We start from the raw sequence: 18,824 nt of genomic DNA, 5'->3' as shown, positions 1-18,824 counted from the left end.
CTGAACAGCTTGGGGAGTGAGGGGGACACAGCTCATCACCTAAGTAATCAGGTGATTATTGAACGTCAGGATGCTGGGGAAAACCACCATCTTTGCTTTGAATAATATGGTAGCATTTTCAGGACTGATGGGTGCATCTGCTATTTTCCCAATCACTCTGACACAGAGACAGGTGCCATTGTGATATGTATTAACATGTTGCTAACTGAGTTTGTCGGTCTTTGTTCATATGTATATATATTTCATGAATTCTACTGTATTTATTTTCCAGTAAATGCCTGCAAAATAATGAATCTTAAGGTACACATATGGTAACATATACAAACTTTGATAATAAATATTATTTTGACTTTGACTGTGCAGTGTATCTCCATTGAGAGGAAACAGAATATAAATATTACACTTCTGATGACCTCACGATTCTCTTGATGGGAATATTCTCAAGGGTTTGAAAATAAATATGTTTGGACTAGATATGCAGAGGAGGCTTGACCCAAATGCAAAGCAGTGGAGAGGATTTAGTGGTGAGAATTAATAATAAACTGCAAAATAACAAGCCACAAGGGGGCCACGAAACAAGAGAGAATGGATACGAAGCAAAACATGGCAACAAGGTAACTGAAGGCTAGGAACAACTGGTTGACACTGGCTGGTTCGTATGAGTGACAAGGATTGTGGAGGAGAGCATGGTTTAAATAGGCTGCAGGTAATGATTGGAAAAGAGAGGCAGGTGATTCTTGTTAGCTGGCTGAAGACTAGAAGCTGCCTGCCTGTGCAGGGCAGACAAAGAGTTGTTTGTATTAAACTGAAAAGTTTGTATATTTTGAATATATAATAAATAAGACTTTAATATTTATGCCAAAACTGACTCTCTGTCCATTAGAAGACACACTGCAAATACAATGGATCTGGCATGGGCGGGCAGTGATTGGGTACATAAAAATATTAAGATACAAAGCTTGCTTTATTTGTCACGTGTACATTGAAACATACACTGAAAGTTGTGTCAATGATCAACACAGTCGAGGATGTGCTGGGGGCAGCCCACAAGTGGCACCAACAGAGCATGCCCACAACTTGCTAACCCTAACCTGTACATCTTTGGAATGTGGGAGGAAATTGGAACACCCGGAGGAAACCCATGCAGTCACAGGGAGAATGTACAAACTCCTTACAAACAGCAGCAGAATTGAACTTGGGTCTCTAGTGCATAATAGTGTATGCCAACTGGTTCACTACCATGTAAGCCTTGAGGATCTCCCTCGTAGAGTCGTAGAGCACACGAGCACAGAAACAGGCCCTTCAGCCCATCTACTGCATGGCATTATTATTATTCCACCTAGTCCCATCGCCCTGGACCTGGACCATCGCTCTCCATACTCCTCCCATCCATGTACTTATCCAAACTTCTCTTAAATGTTGAAATCAAACCTATGTTCACAATGTACCCTTTAAATCTTACTGAAATCTTTCCTGTAGATAGGTGACCAGAACTGCACATAATACTCCAAATTAGGCCTCACCAATGTCTCAACTCCTGTACCAATGTTTTGTTTTATGTAGGCCAATGTGCCAATAGCTCTCTTTATGATCCTATCTACAGGTGATGCTTCTTTCAGGGAATTATGGATCTATATTCCCAGATCTCTCTGTTCTACCGCACTCCTCAGTGCCCTACTAACCTACCCTGGTTTGCTCTCCCAAAGTGTAACACTTCACACTTGTATTTATTAAATTCCATCTGCCATTTTGCAGCTGGGCCAGTTTCCACTGCAAGCTCTGATAGTTGTCCTCACTGTCCACTATGCCCCATATCTTGGTGTCATCTACAAATTTGTTGATCCAGTTAACCACATTATCATCCAGATTGTTGATAAAGATGGCAGGCAACAATGGGTACCTCTCCACTAGTCACAAATCTCCAGTCAGAGAGGCAAGTATCTACAACCACTCTCTGGATTCTCCAGTGAAGCCAATGCCAAATCCAATTTTTTTACCTCATTCTGTCTTGAGCAACTTCCCATTCTGGCACTAACATAGCATGCCCACAGTGTTCAACACAATAAAAACACAACACAGCACAAGCAGTAGCAACAACAGGATAAAACAAAGCAACAGCAAAGCGAGCACCTTTCCCACTGTCCCTTACACACACAGACACACACACACGCCTCCAACCCCAGGAAAGGCCTCTTCCAGGCCTCCAGTCTTTGTCACCGACTCTCAGACTTGCAGAGGACACCTTCAAAAGGCGATGCCTCATATTGAGGAACTTCATTACCCAGGACATGCCTTCGTCCCATTGCTGCCATCAAGGAGGAGGCAGAGGAAGCCACACACACAATGTTTCAGGAACACCTTCTTCCCCTCTGCTGTCAGATTTCTGACTGGACAATGAATGCACGAATGCTACCTCATTACTTCCTTTGGTCTCTTTTTGCACTGTTTCCGTAACTTATTATATATATTTCTTATTGTAATTTATAGATGTATTATTATGTATTGCATGGTATTTCTACCACAAAACAACAACTTTCATGACAAATGCCAGTGATGTTAAACAGATTCTGATGCGTTGTCCCAGCTGACCTGTGCCATGTTACTATCTACATGGACATACCTGACGACGCTGTGAGTGCAAACGATGAACTCAGGCTTGGAGTTCCACTGGTGAAAGGTGATGTAATACTGAGTCTGTAGCCAAATCCACTGTTGTCCCTTTGTTAGGAAACGATAGTAGCAAGACTTGCCTTTCCCGAACTGCATCACTGCAAAGAAGAAATAGCACATTAGTGGTAATCTTTTTAATACGTAACTGTAGGTTTCAAGAACATTTTAGTTCCTGTTAAGTTCGTAGTCATGTCCAATGTTCAGGTTAATTGAATCAACAGAAATTGACCACATTCTCCCTGGCTTTTACGTCCAAAGTGATAAGGAACTGCTGCGTGCTTGCTCTTGCAAAAATGTGGCTCCTGGACAGCATTCCATATATCATAAATACAAAATAATCTGCGGATGCTGTGATCAAAGCAACACTTTCAGTACGCTGGATGAACTCAGCAGGTCGGGCAGCATCAGTTAGAAACAATGAGTCGACGTTTCGGGCCGGAACCCTTCGTCAGGACTGAAGAATGAAAGATGGGGAAGGATTTGAAGAATGCTTGTAGCGTCAGTTGAAAGACCAGTAATTTGAAAGACAAAGGGGTGGGGGAGGGGAAGCATTGACGTCATAGCCCTTGAAAACGATGGTTGGTAGAAGGAGGAGGCGGAACCATGAGGGAGCTGGGGGAGGGGGTAGAGTGAAATAGGGAAGGGAGGGGGAGGGAATTACCAGAAGTTGGAGAATTCTATGTTCATACCAAGGGGCTGGAGACTACCTAGACAGTATATGAGGTGTTGCTCCTCCAACCTGAGTCCCATACACCATCAATCTACAGGCCATGACACTCAGGAACTTGGGCTATATTATTTTCTTATTGTGACTGTATGTTTTCCTGCTATCATAATTATATATGCTATATGTGCCTAGTGTTGTGTGTGACTGTTGGTACTGTATTTTGCACCTTGGCCACCGAGGACAACTCTTTCGTTCGGCTATATTCATGTGTATGGTTGAATCACAATCGAACTTGAACTTGAGATGAACCTCTGTCCATCCTTGCTCATTTATCTGTGTCAGCTTGTACTCCTCAAGAACGTCCCCTTTCTCTCCATAAGAACATGATAAATAGTAGAATCGGGCCATTTGGCCCATCAAGTCTGCTTTGCCATTTGATCATGGTTAATGTATTTCATATCTAGCCTTGAAGTGGATGGGCTACAGCAGCAGACGACCACTCCAAGCAACACTCACAACACGCTGGAGGAACTCAGCAGGCCGGGCAGCATCAGTGGAAAAGATCGGTCGACGTTTCGGGCCGGAACCCTTTGTCAGGACTGAAGAGGGAAGGGGCAGGGGCCCCATAAAGAAGGTGGGGGGAGGGTGGGAAGGAGAAGGCTGGTAGGTGCCAGGTGAAAAACCAGTAAGGGGAAAGATAAAGGGGTGGGGGAGGGGAAGCAGGGAGGGGATAGGCAGGAAAGGTGAAGAAAGAATAGGGGAAAACACAATGGGTAGTAGAAGGAGGCGGAAACAAGAGGGAGGTGGTAGGCAGCTGGGGGAGGGGGCAGAGTGACATAGGGATAGAGACAGGGAGGGTGAGTGAATTACCGGAAGTTGGAGAATTCCCAAGTTCCACTCCTGTGCCTAATAAAGTGGCCACTGAGTGTACATCAAAAAAATCAAACAAGTCAGAGTGAATAGAAGAAATAAAGAAGCTCGTCAACCGCCTTCAGTTCATTTAGCACTTGTCTCGACACAAGGAAATCTCTTCGACAAAGCTCAGTTCAGAAGCTCACTAACCGGTTCCTGTGGGGCAGATCCACGGAAGGGGAAGGAGTGAGTCAGCAAGTGCTTGCTTCCTTCTCCCCCGTGGTCACACACATTGCTTTCGAACAGGGAGAGATGAAAATGGGCTGCAATATTTTGAAGAGCCGAAACTCTTCCTTCAGTTAGTCCTGTCGAAGGGTCTCAGCCTGAAACGTCGACTGTACCTCTTCCTAGAGATGCTGCCTGGCCTGCTGCGTTCACCAGCAACTTTGATGTGTGTTGTGATATTTTGAGCAAACTTAAGAACACAAGAACAGCGGGGGACATCTAGGTTGTTAAGACAGTTCCACCCTTCAAGATTCAAGATTGCATAATGTCATTTTCCAGTGCAAAGGAGATAAAAATGTTTGTTACTCTGGATCCAATGCAGCATTAAAAAACAAGATAAAGAACACAATAATAATAAAAATAACACAATAAAGATAGCTTAAGTGTTTAGATGTGGGCATGTGGCCAAGTGGTTAAGGCATTCGACTAGCGATCTGAAGGTCGTGAGTTCAAGCCCCAGCCTAGGCTGTGTGTTGTGTCCTTGAGCAAGGCACTTAACCACACATTGCTCTGCGACGACACTGGTTCAAGCTGTATGGGTCCTAATGCCCTTCCCTTGGACAATATCGGTGTCGTGGAGAGAGGAGACTTGCAGCATGGGCAACTGCTGGTCTTCCATACAACCTTGCCCAGGCCTGTGCCCTGGAGAGTGAAGACTTTCCAGGCACAGATCCATGGTCTCGCAAGACTAACGGATGCCTTTACTTTAAGATAGCTTATATACATAGATTCATTGTATATCCAAACAGTGATGCTAAATCCAGGAGTGTCTGTACATAAGAAGATTGACAGGAAATGATAAAGTAGTGGTGGAGGGGGGTGTTGAAAGGTAGGTTTAGTGGGTGGTGTTAATCAGCCTTACTGCTTGGGGAAAGTCACTGTGTTTCAGTCAGGTAGTTGTGGCGTGGATGCTACGTAGTCTCCTCCCTGTTAGTTCTGCTAATAGAGTCATTAAGTCCCATGTAGAATCTAGATTCTAGATGAATCTTATTTGCCATCACATGTACTGAAGCCTTCTCTGCCCTAGTGATTTAAGTGTTCTTCTAGGTCAGGGGCTCCCTCAGTTAATGGTAAGGATCCATGGCCTAAAAAACGTCCAAAGACATACCGATTGATAGGTTAATTGGACATTGTAAATTGTCCCAGGAATAGACTAAGATTAAATCAGAGGTTACTGAACTGTATGGTCTGAAGGGTCGGAAGGGCCTATTCTGAGCTGTGTGCCAATAAATAAATAATCCTGCAGTGGAATATCTTTCTGAGCTTTATAACATGATCAGATTTTATTGATGCATTAATAGGTTAATTAAAATATTAATACTTCTGTATAAGCCCTAACAGCAGTCCCACTCTTCTCCCCTCTCCTATCTGGCAGCAGATACAAAAGCCTGAAAGCATTTACCACCAGGCTCAAAGACAACTTCAATCATTCTCTTATATAGTCCCTAGTATGATGAGCTGGACTCTCGACCTCACAATCTACCTTGTTATGGTATTGCACCTTATTGTCTGTCTGCACTCTGTAAAAATTTATTCTGTTTTGGTTATTATTTTCCCTTATATCCCTCATGCACTGTCGTAATGAAATGATCTGTATGGATGGTGTGCAAAACAAAGATTATCACTGTATCTCAGTATACGTGAGAATAGTAAACAAATTCACACAAAACCTCTGATTAAGCAGTTAAACCAAAGGCTGATAAATGCAGCCGTAAGATTCAGATTCAAATTCAGATTTATTTATCACGTGTACTTCATGGAAAATGAATCTCAGGGTTGTAGATGGTGACATATATGTAATTTGATAATAAATTTACTCTGAACTTTGAACATTGAAACATTGAGTGAAATGCATCATTGGCATCAACAAGCAAAACACCACGGGAGGCATGGAAACTGCAGCCAAGAAAGGGTTAACATGTGTGCTAACTGAATAGAGCAAACACTTTGTACAGCCTTATGCTGCGGGCAATAAGTCAAGGTGATAAGCTGACAAAGGAAATATGTAGATGTATTGCAGCCACCCAGGCTGAACGCGGCCCTTGAAAGCCTAACTGGTGAACAGCCTTTCCGTTCAAGACTGGGAACCATGGTTACCGATCCTAGCAAGACAAGATAAAGATGCAAACAAAGGAATCTAGAGCAACTTTTAATATTGGACAGTTAGTTTCATAGTTCTCAAGTATTATTGGCCTTTTACATATGGATTTAACTGGCTATTAATGCCTGAAATACGTTTTATGTTTGGTTCCAATATACAAATAATGGGATTCAGATTTGCACAGAGTTTCTATTGGATCAGTATTTGTTTCCAACTGGTCAATCTCTGTATAAAAATGACATTTCTTTGTTCTAATATCAGAGCAGTATGGTGACAGGGACCAGACTCTTCTCCTAATGCACAAGTAAATGAAATCTGATTAAGGAATGAGTGCCAGTTGTCAGAATCCAGTTAGCCAGCGATGACACTGGGGTCAGTCTGTAAGTGTCGCCACCAATGTAATATGTCCATAATTAGGAACAGGAAATTAGAAATGTGTGCAATAAAGGAACAGCAGTTATAATGGGTGACTTCAATCTACATGTAGATTGGGTGAACCAAATTGGTAAAGGTGCTGAGGAAGAGGATTTCTTGGAATGTATGCGGGATGGTTTTTTGAACCAACATGTCGAGGAACCAACTAGAGAGCAGGCTATTCTGGACTGGGTTTTGAGCAATGAGGAAGGGTTAATTAGCGATCTTGTCGTGAGAGGCCCCTTGGGTAAGAGTGACCATAATATGGTGGAATTCTTCATTAAGATGGAGAGTGACATAGTTAATTCAGAAACAAAGGTTCTGAATTTAAAGAGGGGTAACTTTGAAGGTATGAGACGTGAATTAGTTAAGATAGACTGGCAAATGACACTTAAAGGATTGACGGTGGATATGCAATGGCAAGCATTTAAAGGTTGCATGGATGAACTACAACAATTGTTCATCCCAGTTTGGCAAAAGACTAAATCAAGGAAGGTAGTGCACCCGTGGCTGACAAGAGAAATTAGGGATAGTATCAATTCCAAAGAAGAAGCATACAAATTAGCCAGAGAAAGTGGCTCACCTGAGGACTGGGAGAAATTCAGAGTTCAGCAGAGGAGGACAAAGGGCTTAATTAGGAAGGGGAAAAAAGATTATGAGAGAAAACTGGCAGGGAACATAAAAATGGACTGTAAAAGCTTTTATAGATATGTAAAAAGGAAAAGACTGGTAAAGACAAATGTAGGTCCCCTGCAGACAGAAACAGGTGAATTGATTATGGGGAGCAAGGACATGGCAGACCAATTGAATAATTACTTTGGTTCTGTCGTCACTAAGGAGGACATAAATAATCTTCCAGAAATAGTAAGGGACAGAGGGTCCAGTGAGATGGAGGAACTGAGCGAAATACATGTTAGTAGGGAAGTGGTGTTAGGTAAATTGAAGGGATTGAAGGCAGATAAATCCCCAGGGCCAGATGGTCTGCATCCTAGAGTGCTTAAGGAAGTAGCCCAAGAAATAGTGGATGCATTAGTGATAATTTTTCAAAACTCGTTAGATTCTGGACTAGTTCCTGAGGATTGGAGGGTGGCTAATGTAACCCCACTTTTTAAAAAAGGAGGGAGAGAGAAACCGGGGAATTATAGACCGGTTAGCCTAACGTCGGTGGTGGGGAAACTGCTGGAGTCAGTTATCAAGGATGTGATAACAGCACATTTGGAAAGCGGTGAAATGATCGGACAAAGTCAGCATGGATTTGTGAAAGGAAAATCATGTCTGACGAATCTCATAGAATTTTTTGTGGATGTAACTAGTAGAGTGGATAGGGGAGAACCAGTGGATGCGGTATATTTGGATTTTCAAAAGGCTTTTGACAAGGTCCCACACAGGAGATTAGTGTGCAAACTTAAAGCACACGGTATAGGGGGTAAGGTATTGGTGTGGGTGGAGAATTGGTTAGCAGACAGGAAGCAAAGAGTGGGAATAAACGGGACCTTTTCAGAATGGCAGGCGGTGACTAGTGGGGTACCGCAAGGCTCAGTGCTGGGACCCCAGTTGTTTACAATATATATTAATGACTTGGATGAGGGAATTAAATGCAGCATCTCCAAGTTTGCGGATGACACGAAGCTGGGCGGCAGTGTTAGCTGTGAGGAGGATGCTAGGAGGATGCAGGGTGACTTGGATAGGTTGGGTGAGTGGGCAGATTCATGGCAGATGCAATTTAATGTGGATAAATGTGAAGTTATCCACTTTGGTGGCAAAAATAGGAAAACAGTTTATTATCTGAATGGTGGCCGATTAGGAAAAGGGGAGGTGCAACGAGACCTGGGTGTCATTATACACCAGTCATTGAAAGTGGGCATGCAGGTACAGCAGGCGGTGAAAAAGGCGAATGGTATGCTGGCATTTATAGCGACAGGATTCGAGTACAGGAGCAGGGAGGTACTACTGCAGTTGTACAAGGCCTTGGTGAGACCACACCTGGAGTATTGTGTGCAGTTTTGGTCCCCTAATCTGAGGAAAGACATCTTTGCCATAGAGGGAGTACAAAGAAGGTTCACCAGATTGATTCCTGGGATGGCAGGACTTTCATATGAAGAAAGACTGGATGAACTGGGCTTGTACTCGTTGGAATTTAGAAGATTGAGGGGGGATCTGATTGAAACGTATAAGATCCTAAAGGGATTGGACAGGCTAGATGCAGGAAGATTGTTCCCGATGTTGGGGAAGTCCAGAACGAGGGGTCACAGTTTGAGGATAGAGGGGAAGCCTTTTAGGACCGAGATTAGGAGAAACTTCTTCACACAGAGAGTGGTGAATCTGTGGAATTCTCTGCCACAGGAAACTGTTGAGGCCAGTTCATTGGCTATATTTAAGAGGGAGTTAGATATGGCCCTTGTGGCTACGGGGATCAGGGGGTATGGAGGGAAGGCTGGGGCGGGGTTCTGAGTTGGATGATCAGCCATGATCATAATAAATGGCGGTGCAGGCTCGACGGGCCGAATGGCCTACTCCTGCACCTATTTTCTATGTTTCTATAATGCTCGGCAGAACAACACAGACCACAACAAGCAACAAAACTATAATAGCAAAACAAGTCCCGTTCCTCCCTCCCAACCAACCACCTGCACATAGGATCGTAAAAGGAAGGCATTTAGCTGAAAATACAGGAGAATTTTGTGCATTTGTCTCTAATTGGACATTACAGCCATTACTTGTCTTATGAAAGGGCTGTGCTCCCACAGAGCATTTGGCCAAGTGGAATTCCGTAAATGAAATGAATGGACACAGCTCATCATGAGAATGTTAGCCCAGTAATCTTACATGTATCATTATGAGATATGGAGGCTGCAAGGTGTCAGACCGTAAGATCCTACAGAGGACAGTTAAAACTGCTGAGAGGGTCACCAGGGTCTCGCTCCCCTGTTATTTGTGACATTTACTGGGAGCGTTGCATACGAAGGGCCCAAAGCATTGTTGGGGATCCCACCATCCATCCCACAATCTCTTTGACCCACTAGAATCAGGACGAAGGCACAAGCCTAGGAATGTCAGATTGTCTAACAGCTTCTTCCCCCAGACTGTGAGATTAATGAATACCTTGTCATCAGCAAATCTCATCACTCGATCATCGTGTTGTTTACTGTATACTGTACTGTTTACCTGTGCTGCACACATTTTGAATTATATTTTATTAACTTATTTATGGCAATATTTTGGTTGATGTATGATATAGGAGGAACCTTGTTCTGTTTGTATATGTGTGCAATCAGATGACAATAAACTTGAACCTGTACATGGGGAAAATGACACACAGTTCATCACACCAATAAATAGGTTCGTAAATCTGTTCTTCCAATAAACAGTTAATGACATTGCAGCTAAAAATATCCTTAAATTGATTGCTTATAAATTGATAGATTATTAGGGTTGCTAATGACGGGATATGTATCGGTTAACTACAAGTACCTGGTTCCTAGACAGGGCGGTGAGGAAGGCTTTAGTCACATCAGCCTTCATGAGTCAGGGCATTGAGTAAGGAAGTGGAGACTTTATGTTGTATTTAAACATATAGATAAGAATTAGCTTTATTTGTCACATGTACATCAGAACATTGAAATACAGTATATGATGAGTTGTGTTGTCAACAGTTCAAGGATGTGCTGGGTACAACCTGCAAGTGTTACCATGCTTAAAGTGACAACATAGAATGCCCACAACTTACTAACCCTAACCTACGTCTTTGGAATGTGCGATGAAACTAGAGCACGCACGTGGTCACAGGGAGAATGTACAGGCAGTGGTGGGAATTGACCCTGGGTGCTGACCCTGTGGGAGTGTAACACTAACTGCTATGCTGCCCTGTCAATTTTACAATGGATTTGTACAAGATGTTTGTGAGGCTGTACTTGGACTATGGTGTTCAGTTATGGTCATCTGCTATAGGGAAAATATTATTACGCTGTAAAGATTGCAGAGGAGATTTACGAGGAGGCTGTGGGCACTCAGAGGGACTGAGTTATGAAAAGAGGTTCAGCAGGTTGGAACTTTTCCCATTGGAGCATAGGAGAATGAGAAATGATCTTATACAGATGTAAGAAGTCATGAGGGGTGTGAAAAGGGACAATGCATATAATCTTCATTCCAGGGTGGGGGAATAATGAACTAGTGGCCACATGTTGAACTGAGAGGGGAGAGATTTAATAGGAGTGTGAGGGATATTATATGGAATGGGCTGTCAGAGGAAATGGTTGAAATAAGTACAGTAATAACACACAAAAGGTACTCGGACAGGTCGATACACAGGAAGGGTTTAGAAAGATAACAAGATTAGCTTTATTTGTCACACTTCCATCGAAACATAGAGTGAAATGCATCTTCTACATCAATGCCAACATGGTCCGAGGAGGTGCTGAAGGAGCCTGCAAGCGTCACCACGCTTCGGACACCAACATAGCATGCCCACAACTTACTAACCCCAAACCCATATGCCTTTGGAGTGTGGGAGGAAACCAGAGCACCTGGAGGAAACCCATGTGGTCACAGGGAGAACGAACAAACTCCTTAAAGTCAATGACACAAATTGAACCCCGACTGGTGGTCTCCCTAATAGAGAGGCACTAACTACTAAGCTACCATGCTTTCCTTCGCATATGTGCCAATTGCAAAAAAATGGGACTGGCTTAGAAGAGTACCTTGGTAGGTATGGACTATCCTCTTGACCTGAACCTTCCGGACCAGCTTCATGTGCTGGACTTGGATGATGGAACTGATGATGTTGTAGCTAAGTATTGTAGATAATCTGAAGATAGGTTGGGGCAGGTTGTGCTGAGGAACAAGTGAGTCTGCAGAAAGACTTAGACAAAGTGGGAGAATTGGCAAAGAAGTGGCAGATGGAATACAGTGTACAGAAGTGTATGGTCATGCATTTTGGTAGAAGAAATAAAAGCTTAGACTATTTTCTAAACGGGAAGTAAATTCAAAAAAACTGAGGTTCAAAGGGACTTGGGGGTCCTTCTGCAGGATTCCCTAAAGGTTAACTTGTGGGTTGAGTCGGTGGTAAGGAAGGCAAATGCAACATTAGCATTCATTTTGAGAGGACTAGAATATAGAAGCAAGGATGTATTGCTCAGACTTTATAAGGCATTGGTCAGACTGCTCTTGGAATAGCGTGAGAACGTTTGGTCCCCTTATCTAAAAAAAAAGATGTGCTGGCATTGGAGAGGGTCCAGAGGAATTTCACAAGAATGATCACAGGAATGAAAGGGTTAACATACATATTGCATTTGTTAGTTCTGTGGCTGTACTCATTGGAGTTTAGAAAAATGAGAGGGGGTGGGGGATTGAATATTGAAAGGCTTGAATAAAGTGGATGTAGACAACATGTTTCCTACAGAGCAGGAATCTAGGATCAAGCAGCACAGTCTCACAATAGAGGGATGTCCATTTAGAACAGAGATAAAGAGAAATTTCTTTAGCAAGAGGATGGCAAATCTGTGGAATTCATTGCCACAGACAGCTGCAGAGGCCAAGTAATTCGTAATATTGCTAGGTTCTTGATTAGTCAGGGTGTCAAAGGTTATAGGGAGAAGGTAGGGGAGACTGGAGTTGAGAGGGATAATATATCAGCCTTAATGGAATAGTGGACAGACTTGATGGGCCGAATAGCCTAGTTCTGCTTCTATGTCTTGTGGTCTCACGGACTTTGGTCTTGCTAAAGTCCATATTAATAACGTCCATACCTTTCCTTCATTAACCTGTGTGATAACATCTTCGAAAAGTTCTATAAGGTTGGTTAGTTTCTATATGGTTGGTTCAGTTGGGCTAAGGGGCCTGTTTCTGTGCTCTGTGACTCTATTGCTCTTGCAGCTAGTAGAGCCGTTGCCTCATACCTCCAGTAACCTTGGTTCAATTCCGATCTTCGGCACTGTCTTTGTGGAGTACGCATGTTCTTACTGCTCTACTCGCTTTATACTTACGACAGTGATGAAGAGTACAGCTCCAATACCATATTTAAGTTTGCTGATGACACCACTGTTTGTTGGCCAAATTAAAGGTTGTGACAAATTGGCATATCGGAGGGAGATTGAAAATCTGGTTGAATGGTGCCACAACAACTTCTCACTCAGTGTCAGCAAAACCAAGAGCCTATTATTGACAGCTGGAGGAAGAAACCGGAGGTCCATGAGCCAGCCCTCATTTGGGGACTGGAGTTGTAGTTGGCTGGTAACATTAAATTCCTCGGCATTTTCATTTCAGAGGAACTGTCCTGGGACCGGCTGATAACTGCCATTACAAAGAAGCCACAGCAACACCTCTACTTTCTTGGAAGTTTGCACAGACTAAGCTAAACCTTTGACAGCCTTCTATAGATGCACAATGGAAAGTATCCTGACTGGTTGCAACACCAATGCAATGGTTTAGGTTCATCAGGACATCTGATCTCGGTCCATGTCCCAAAGCTGTGTAGGCCACCAAGTTAAATGGCCTCATAAATAGATCCTAGTGTGTAGGTGATTGGGTTTACCTGGCAGCAGTTGGTGAGAAGCTGGGGAGAATAGGTTGTTGGGAAATGATTGGGTGCATGAGATTGCTCAGTGAGCTGGCACCCTCTGAATGGGCCAAAATAGCCCCCTTCTACGAGTGTGAATCGTGTGTGACTAGGAGAGGAACCATGCACCTGTTACCTTACAGGTTGTAGAGGCTGTGTTGTCACCACAGCTGACTTATTTCTGTCACTGTCCCTCTAGCCTGCCCCCGAGCTATGCCAATATAAATGGTCACCTACGGTGTTCATGGCACCTTGCTAGAAGTCCCAGGTCGTCAACATGGTAGTAATCATAGCCAGACGTCCCCAGCACTTCGAATGGGAGGTAACCTATAATAGGAGGAGCCCTGATAAAGAGAAGGAAGGGATATCAATATTGTTAGTTCTGGAATGTTGCGCTATCAGTTTCTGGAATCTTCATTCACAGTACATGGAACAGCAACAAACAAAGTGAAGATAGACAATAGATTTCACCTGGATGATGGAGGATTTCTCAATCACCATTTACTCAAATACCTGTTCAATTTCCCTTCATATTCCCACACTATACTTGCACTGAATGCTATACTGGCCAGAGCAGAGATAGTATTTTTACACAGAGCATAGGTGCTTGGACCACATTGCCAGGGTAGTGGTAGAGGAAGATGATGATGATGATTTCTGCTGTTCTGTTTTGTTGCTATTGTTGCGTTCCTGTTGTTCCGCTGAACATTGTGGGCATGTTATGTCGGTGCCAGAATGTGTGGTGACAATTCTGGGCTGGCTCAAGCACATCATTGGGTTGTCTTGGTTGTTAACGCGAACACACTTCACTGTATGTTTCGATATACACGTGAGAAATAGATTAATCTGAATGTGATATATTAGGGACATTTACGAGGCTCATAGATAGGCTTGTGGATGTGGAGAAATGCAGGGTTATAGGCCATGGAGGAGGGAAGGGTTAGTTTGATCATGGAGTGATCAAGCTCAATACAACATTGTGGGCCGAGGTGTCCACACTGTGCCGGATTGTTCTACGTACATTCAAAAGCAGAGTGAACAGAATGGATGTGTGGGGTGTGCCTTGTGTGTCACCTGTGTTTGGAGCCTGTAAGGAGCTTCAACGCAAGGCTCACGCTGACCTCACCTGACATTTGTTACATTTCTACAGCTGGCAGTCAGTACCTCGACCTGTAATCTGACCCACTTGCACACACACCCCACTCTCCTTCAGAATGGCTTGAGGTCGCGAAAATCACTGTGTGAATGAAAATATTCCCTTTTGAAGACAGTAATCTAATATAACCGAGACATTTCACGATTACTGCATGTACATCTAAAAACTGGGAAGACATTACACTCAATAGATACACCCGGAGGACATCTGTTCAAGATCGAGCTGCGCTACTTGAGATGATCTCCACTCTGCCACACAGAACAAGTGGCAGCCACAAAAGGAGAGACTGAACAACTGAAAGACCCGACCACTCACCACGGTCACTGCTTACTCTTGCCCACACTGCGTCAGAATATGTGGATCCTGAATCATACGTGAGGACCCAACAATTGACAGCTCCTTAAGAGAACATCGTACTCGACTAGAGTGAGTGGTTGTACTACCGTATGTGTGATGGGGACAATTGCAGACAGCTTCAGTTTGCAACAGAAGGCTAATTCATTTCTTGCTGATGTATGTTACAAGTGACTACTTTGCAAAAAATACTTCAGCTGCCATAAAGGGCTTCGCAGACACTGAGGTAATGAAAGGGGTTAGTCGTTCTGAGGGTTACCAATGTGGACTGATGGCTCTCTTCGCTACTAAAATCTTCCCACGAGATGCATCATTCGTCAGTTCATATCCCCTTTATGAAATGAATCATTGTTCGACTTGAGCCTCCCTGGCTGGGGAACGCACAGGTCAATGGATGGTAGCACAGAGCTGCCCTTTCTGATTGCACGAGCATTTCCATTCTTCAAGCACCTTCCCTTCAGGTTTGTCAGACTAATTTTCCTGAATAAAGTCCAATTATTTTGATGGGCTGCCCAAGTGGATCAAGCATGGTGCAGGGCAGCAGCCCTGATCTGAACGTGCGACTGCTGCAAACAATCATTTCAGAAGCGGGGTTTATATCTGGGCTCACGTCACTTGGATTTTGCCAGGTTTTGCAGGCAGTTTAGGACATAGAACACAAAATATTGCAACACAGTACAGGCCCTTTGGCCGACTGGCTAACCCACTCTGAGATCAATCTAACCCTTCCCTGCTACATCCTTGTGCCTATCCAAGAGTTTCATAAATGCCCCAAATATTTTTTTTAAATTTTTTATGTATTTAGACTGCATAGGGCCTTCCAGCTCATCAAGCCCACACCACCCAACAACCCACATATTTAACTGTAGATTAATTACAGGACATTTTACAATAAGCAATTAACCTACTTTGATATCCAAATGCCTCTGATATTTTATCAGAGTATGCGGTATATCTTTGGAATATGGGAGGAAACTGGAGCACTTGGAAGAAACCCACACGTTCACAGGGAGGAACGTCCAAACTCCTTACGGATGGCATCGGAACTGAACTCTGATCTCCCTCAACTCGAACTGTAATAGTGTTGTGCTAATCGCTACTCTATTGTGGCGCCCCCTGGTGGCACGTTCCCTGCACCCACCTCTCTGCGTAAAAAAAACTTACCTCTGACATCTCCCTCTACTTCCCTCCAAATACCTTAAAATTATAAGATGATAAGACCATAGTACCATACGATATAGGAACAGAATTCGGCCATTTGGCCCATCCAATCTGCTCCACCATTTCATCACGGCTGATCCAATTTTCCTCTCAGCCCCAGTCTCCTGCATCCTCCCCATATCCCTTCGTGCCCTGACCACTCAAGAATCTATCAAACTCTGCCCTATATATTCCCAATGAATTGGCCCTCACAGCCGCCTGTGGCAACAAATTCCACAGATTCACCACTCTGTCAATTATGCCCTCTCGTATCAGCCATTTCTGCCCTGGGAAAAAGCCTCTGGCTGTCCACTTGAGCTAGGCCTCTTATATCTTGTACATGTCTATCATTCACCTTTCATCCTCCTTTGTTCCAAAGCAAAAAGCCCATGGTCACTCAACCTATCCTCATAAGACAATTGCACCTGGAATTCTCAGGCAAACACGAAGTCTCAGTTGTTCTACTGACCTCTGGAGATGAATTCATTATTTCTTTAATATTTTTAAAATGTTTTCAGATTAATATCAAGTTTATATATTAAGTTGTTCTTTGAACTCTCTCTCTCTCTCTCTCTCTATATATATACATTCTGATAATATATATATATATATTGAAAAAATATGATAGTTTTGATAGATAGTATTTGTCAAAGATGCTCAGAGGAGTTGTAAAGGCATGTTTTGTATTGGCCTGGGGTCTTCCCCATTTTGTTTCTCGAGGCCCAAATGTCACAGAACTTCTCACTGTCTGCTTTCAGGTCAAAACACGGAAGCAAGGTTGACCACATAGATCTGAAATGGGAATGTGAGTGGCAATTGTGGGCAGAGTACTCTTCCTGGCAAAGTCTTGGCCAAGATGTCAGTGTTTCCACCTTGTGGTACAAGAATCTGTCCGACCGTCAAGTAGGAATCACATTTTCATCTCATTTTACTCAGACACTTCCATGTAGAAAATGCACAGTAGTGTAGTGGTACTAGTGACCCAGCTTCAATTCCTGCCACTGTCAGTAAGGAGTTTGTACGTTCTCCCCCTGACTGTGAGGCTTTCCTCCGGGTGCTCCAAGTTCCTTTCACAGTCCAATGACATATCATTTGGTAGGTTAATTGGTCATTGTAACTTGACCAGTGATTCGGCTAGGGTTAAATTAGGGGTTGTGGGATGGCATGGCTTGAAGGCCAGAAGGGCCTGTTCCATGATATATCTTAATAAATAAATAAATACATAACTGACACGCATCACCCCGCAACTCACCTATTTAACACTAGCATAATCATCATCATTTTGAGCCATGTCACATGTCATGGGTGATCAGGGTCTATTGTTCTTGACAAATTCTACAGAATTGGTTTGCCAATGTCTTCTTCTGGGCAATGCCTTTATAAGATGAAAGAACCCAGCCATTATCAATATTCTTCAGAGACTGTCTGCCTGGCGTTAGTGGTCGCATAACTAGGACGTGTGATATACACCAGGTACTCATACGACCATCCACTACCTGCTCCCATGGCTTCATGTGACCCTAATTGTTGCGGGGGGGGGGGGCTAAGCGGTTGCTACACTTTGCCCAAGGGTGAGTTGTAGGCTAGAGGAAGGAAGGAGAGCCTTACACCTACTTTGTATCTCCACACCACCACCCATTAGCCAAAGCACAGAATAATTTACACTGACCAATTAACCTCCTAGTCTGAATCAGAATCAGGTTTATTATCACTGGCACGTGACATGAAATTTGTTAATTTAGCAGCAGCAGTTCAATGCAATACATAATCTAGCGGAGAAGAAAAAAAATAAACAAGTAAATCAATTGCGTATATTGAATAGATTAAAAAACGTGCATAAATTTACTGTATATTAAAAGAAAAGTGAGGTTGTATCGAAAGATTCAATGTCCATTTAGGAATTGGATGGCAGAGGGGAAGAAGCTGTTCCTGAATCGCTGAGTGTGTGCCTTCAGGCTTCTGTACCTCCTACCTGATGGTAACAGTGAGAAAAGGTCATGCACTGGGTGCTTGCAGGCCCTTAATAATGAACGCTGTCTTTCTGAGACATTGGGATAATCGGGATATCCTTGGACTGAGAGAGAATGCAGAGTACCCAAGGAAACCCGTGCGGTCATGGGGAGAATGTACAAACTCCTTACCGATGGCACGGGAGTTGAAGTACACACTTTGATGCCCCAAGCTGTAATAGACTTGCACCAACCACCATGTTATCTGGGCACCCATATTGAGCCACCCTCCAGTGCTGACGCTTGAAGCTCCTCATATCTTCTGATCCACAAAGTTTTAGGAAAATCCTGGCCACTGAACTTTCCCTTGCTCTCCAATATTTTGCAGGTAATGTCTTAATTAATTCTCTAAGATTATACTCTAGTTCACCACCCAATCATCTTCCCGTCACCTGGCTTCACCGATTGCCTGCCAATTTGTACTCCTTCCCCTGCTCCCTTGTTCTGATTTTGGCTGCTTTTCCCTTCCGTTCCAATGTTACTTAAGGGTTTCAGCCTGAATTAACGACTGTTCATTCCTCTTCACAGATGCTGTCTGACCCATTGATTTCCTCCTGCATTTT

General features: G+C 43.5%; 1 protein-coding gene across 1 annotated transcript in view; it reads right to left on the bottom strand.

Moving 5' to 3' along the window:
• Positions 1 to 18,824, bottom strand: part of LOC134352575 (neuronal PAS domain-containing protein 2-like) — a 149,545-nt gene that overhangs the window by 57,500 nt on the left and 73,221 nt on the right. The window contains exons 10-11 of the mRNA XM_063059828.1: positions 13,780 to 13,886; positions 2,621 to 2,768 (exon numbers count right to left, since the gene is read on the bottom strand). Coding sequence (XP_062915898.1) covers positions 2,621 to 2,768; positions 13,780 to 13,886 — 255 coding nt within the window. The remainder of the gene's footprint in view (positions 1 to 2,620; positions 2,769 to 13,779; positions 13,887 to 18,824) is intronic.

Source organism: Mobula hypostoma, chromosome 10 (genome assembly GCF_963921235.1).
Source record: "Mobula hypostoma chromosome 10, sMobHyp1.1, whole genome shotgun sequence".
In the NCBI taxonomy this organism is placed as follows: domain Eukaryota; kingdom Metazoa; phylum Chordata; class Chondrichthyes; order Myliobatiformes; family Myliobatidae; genus Mobula; species Mobula hypostoma.
Note: the sequence above shows the minus strand (reverse complement) of the source record. Positions and strands in the feature narration are given on the sequence as shown.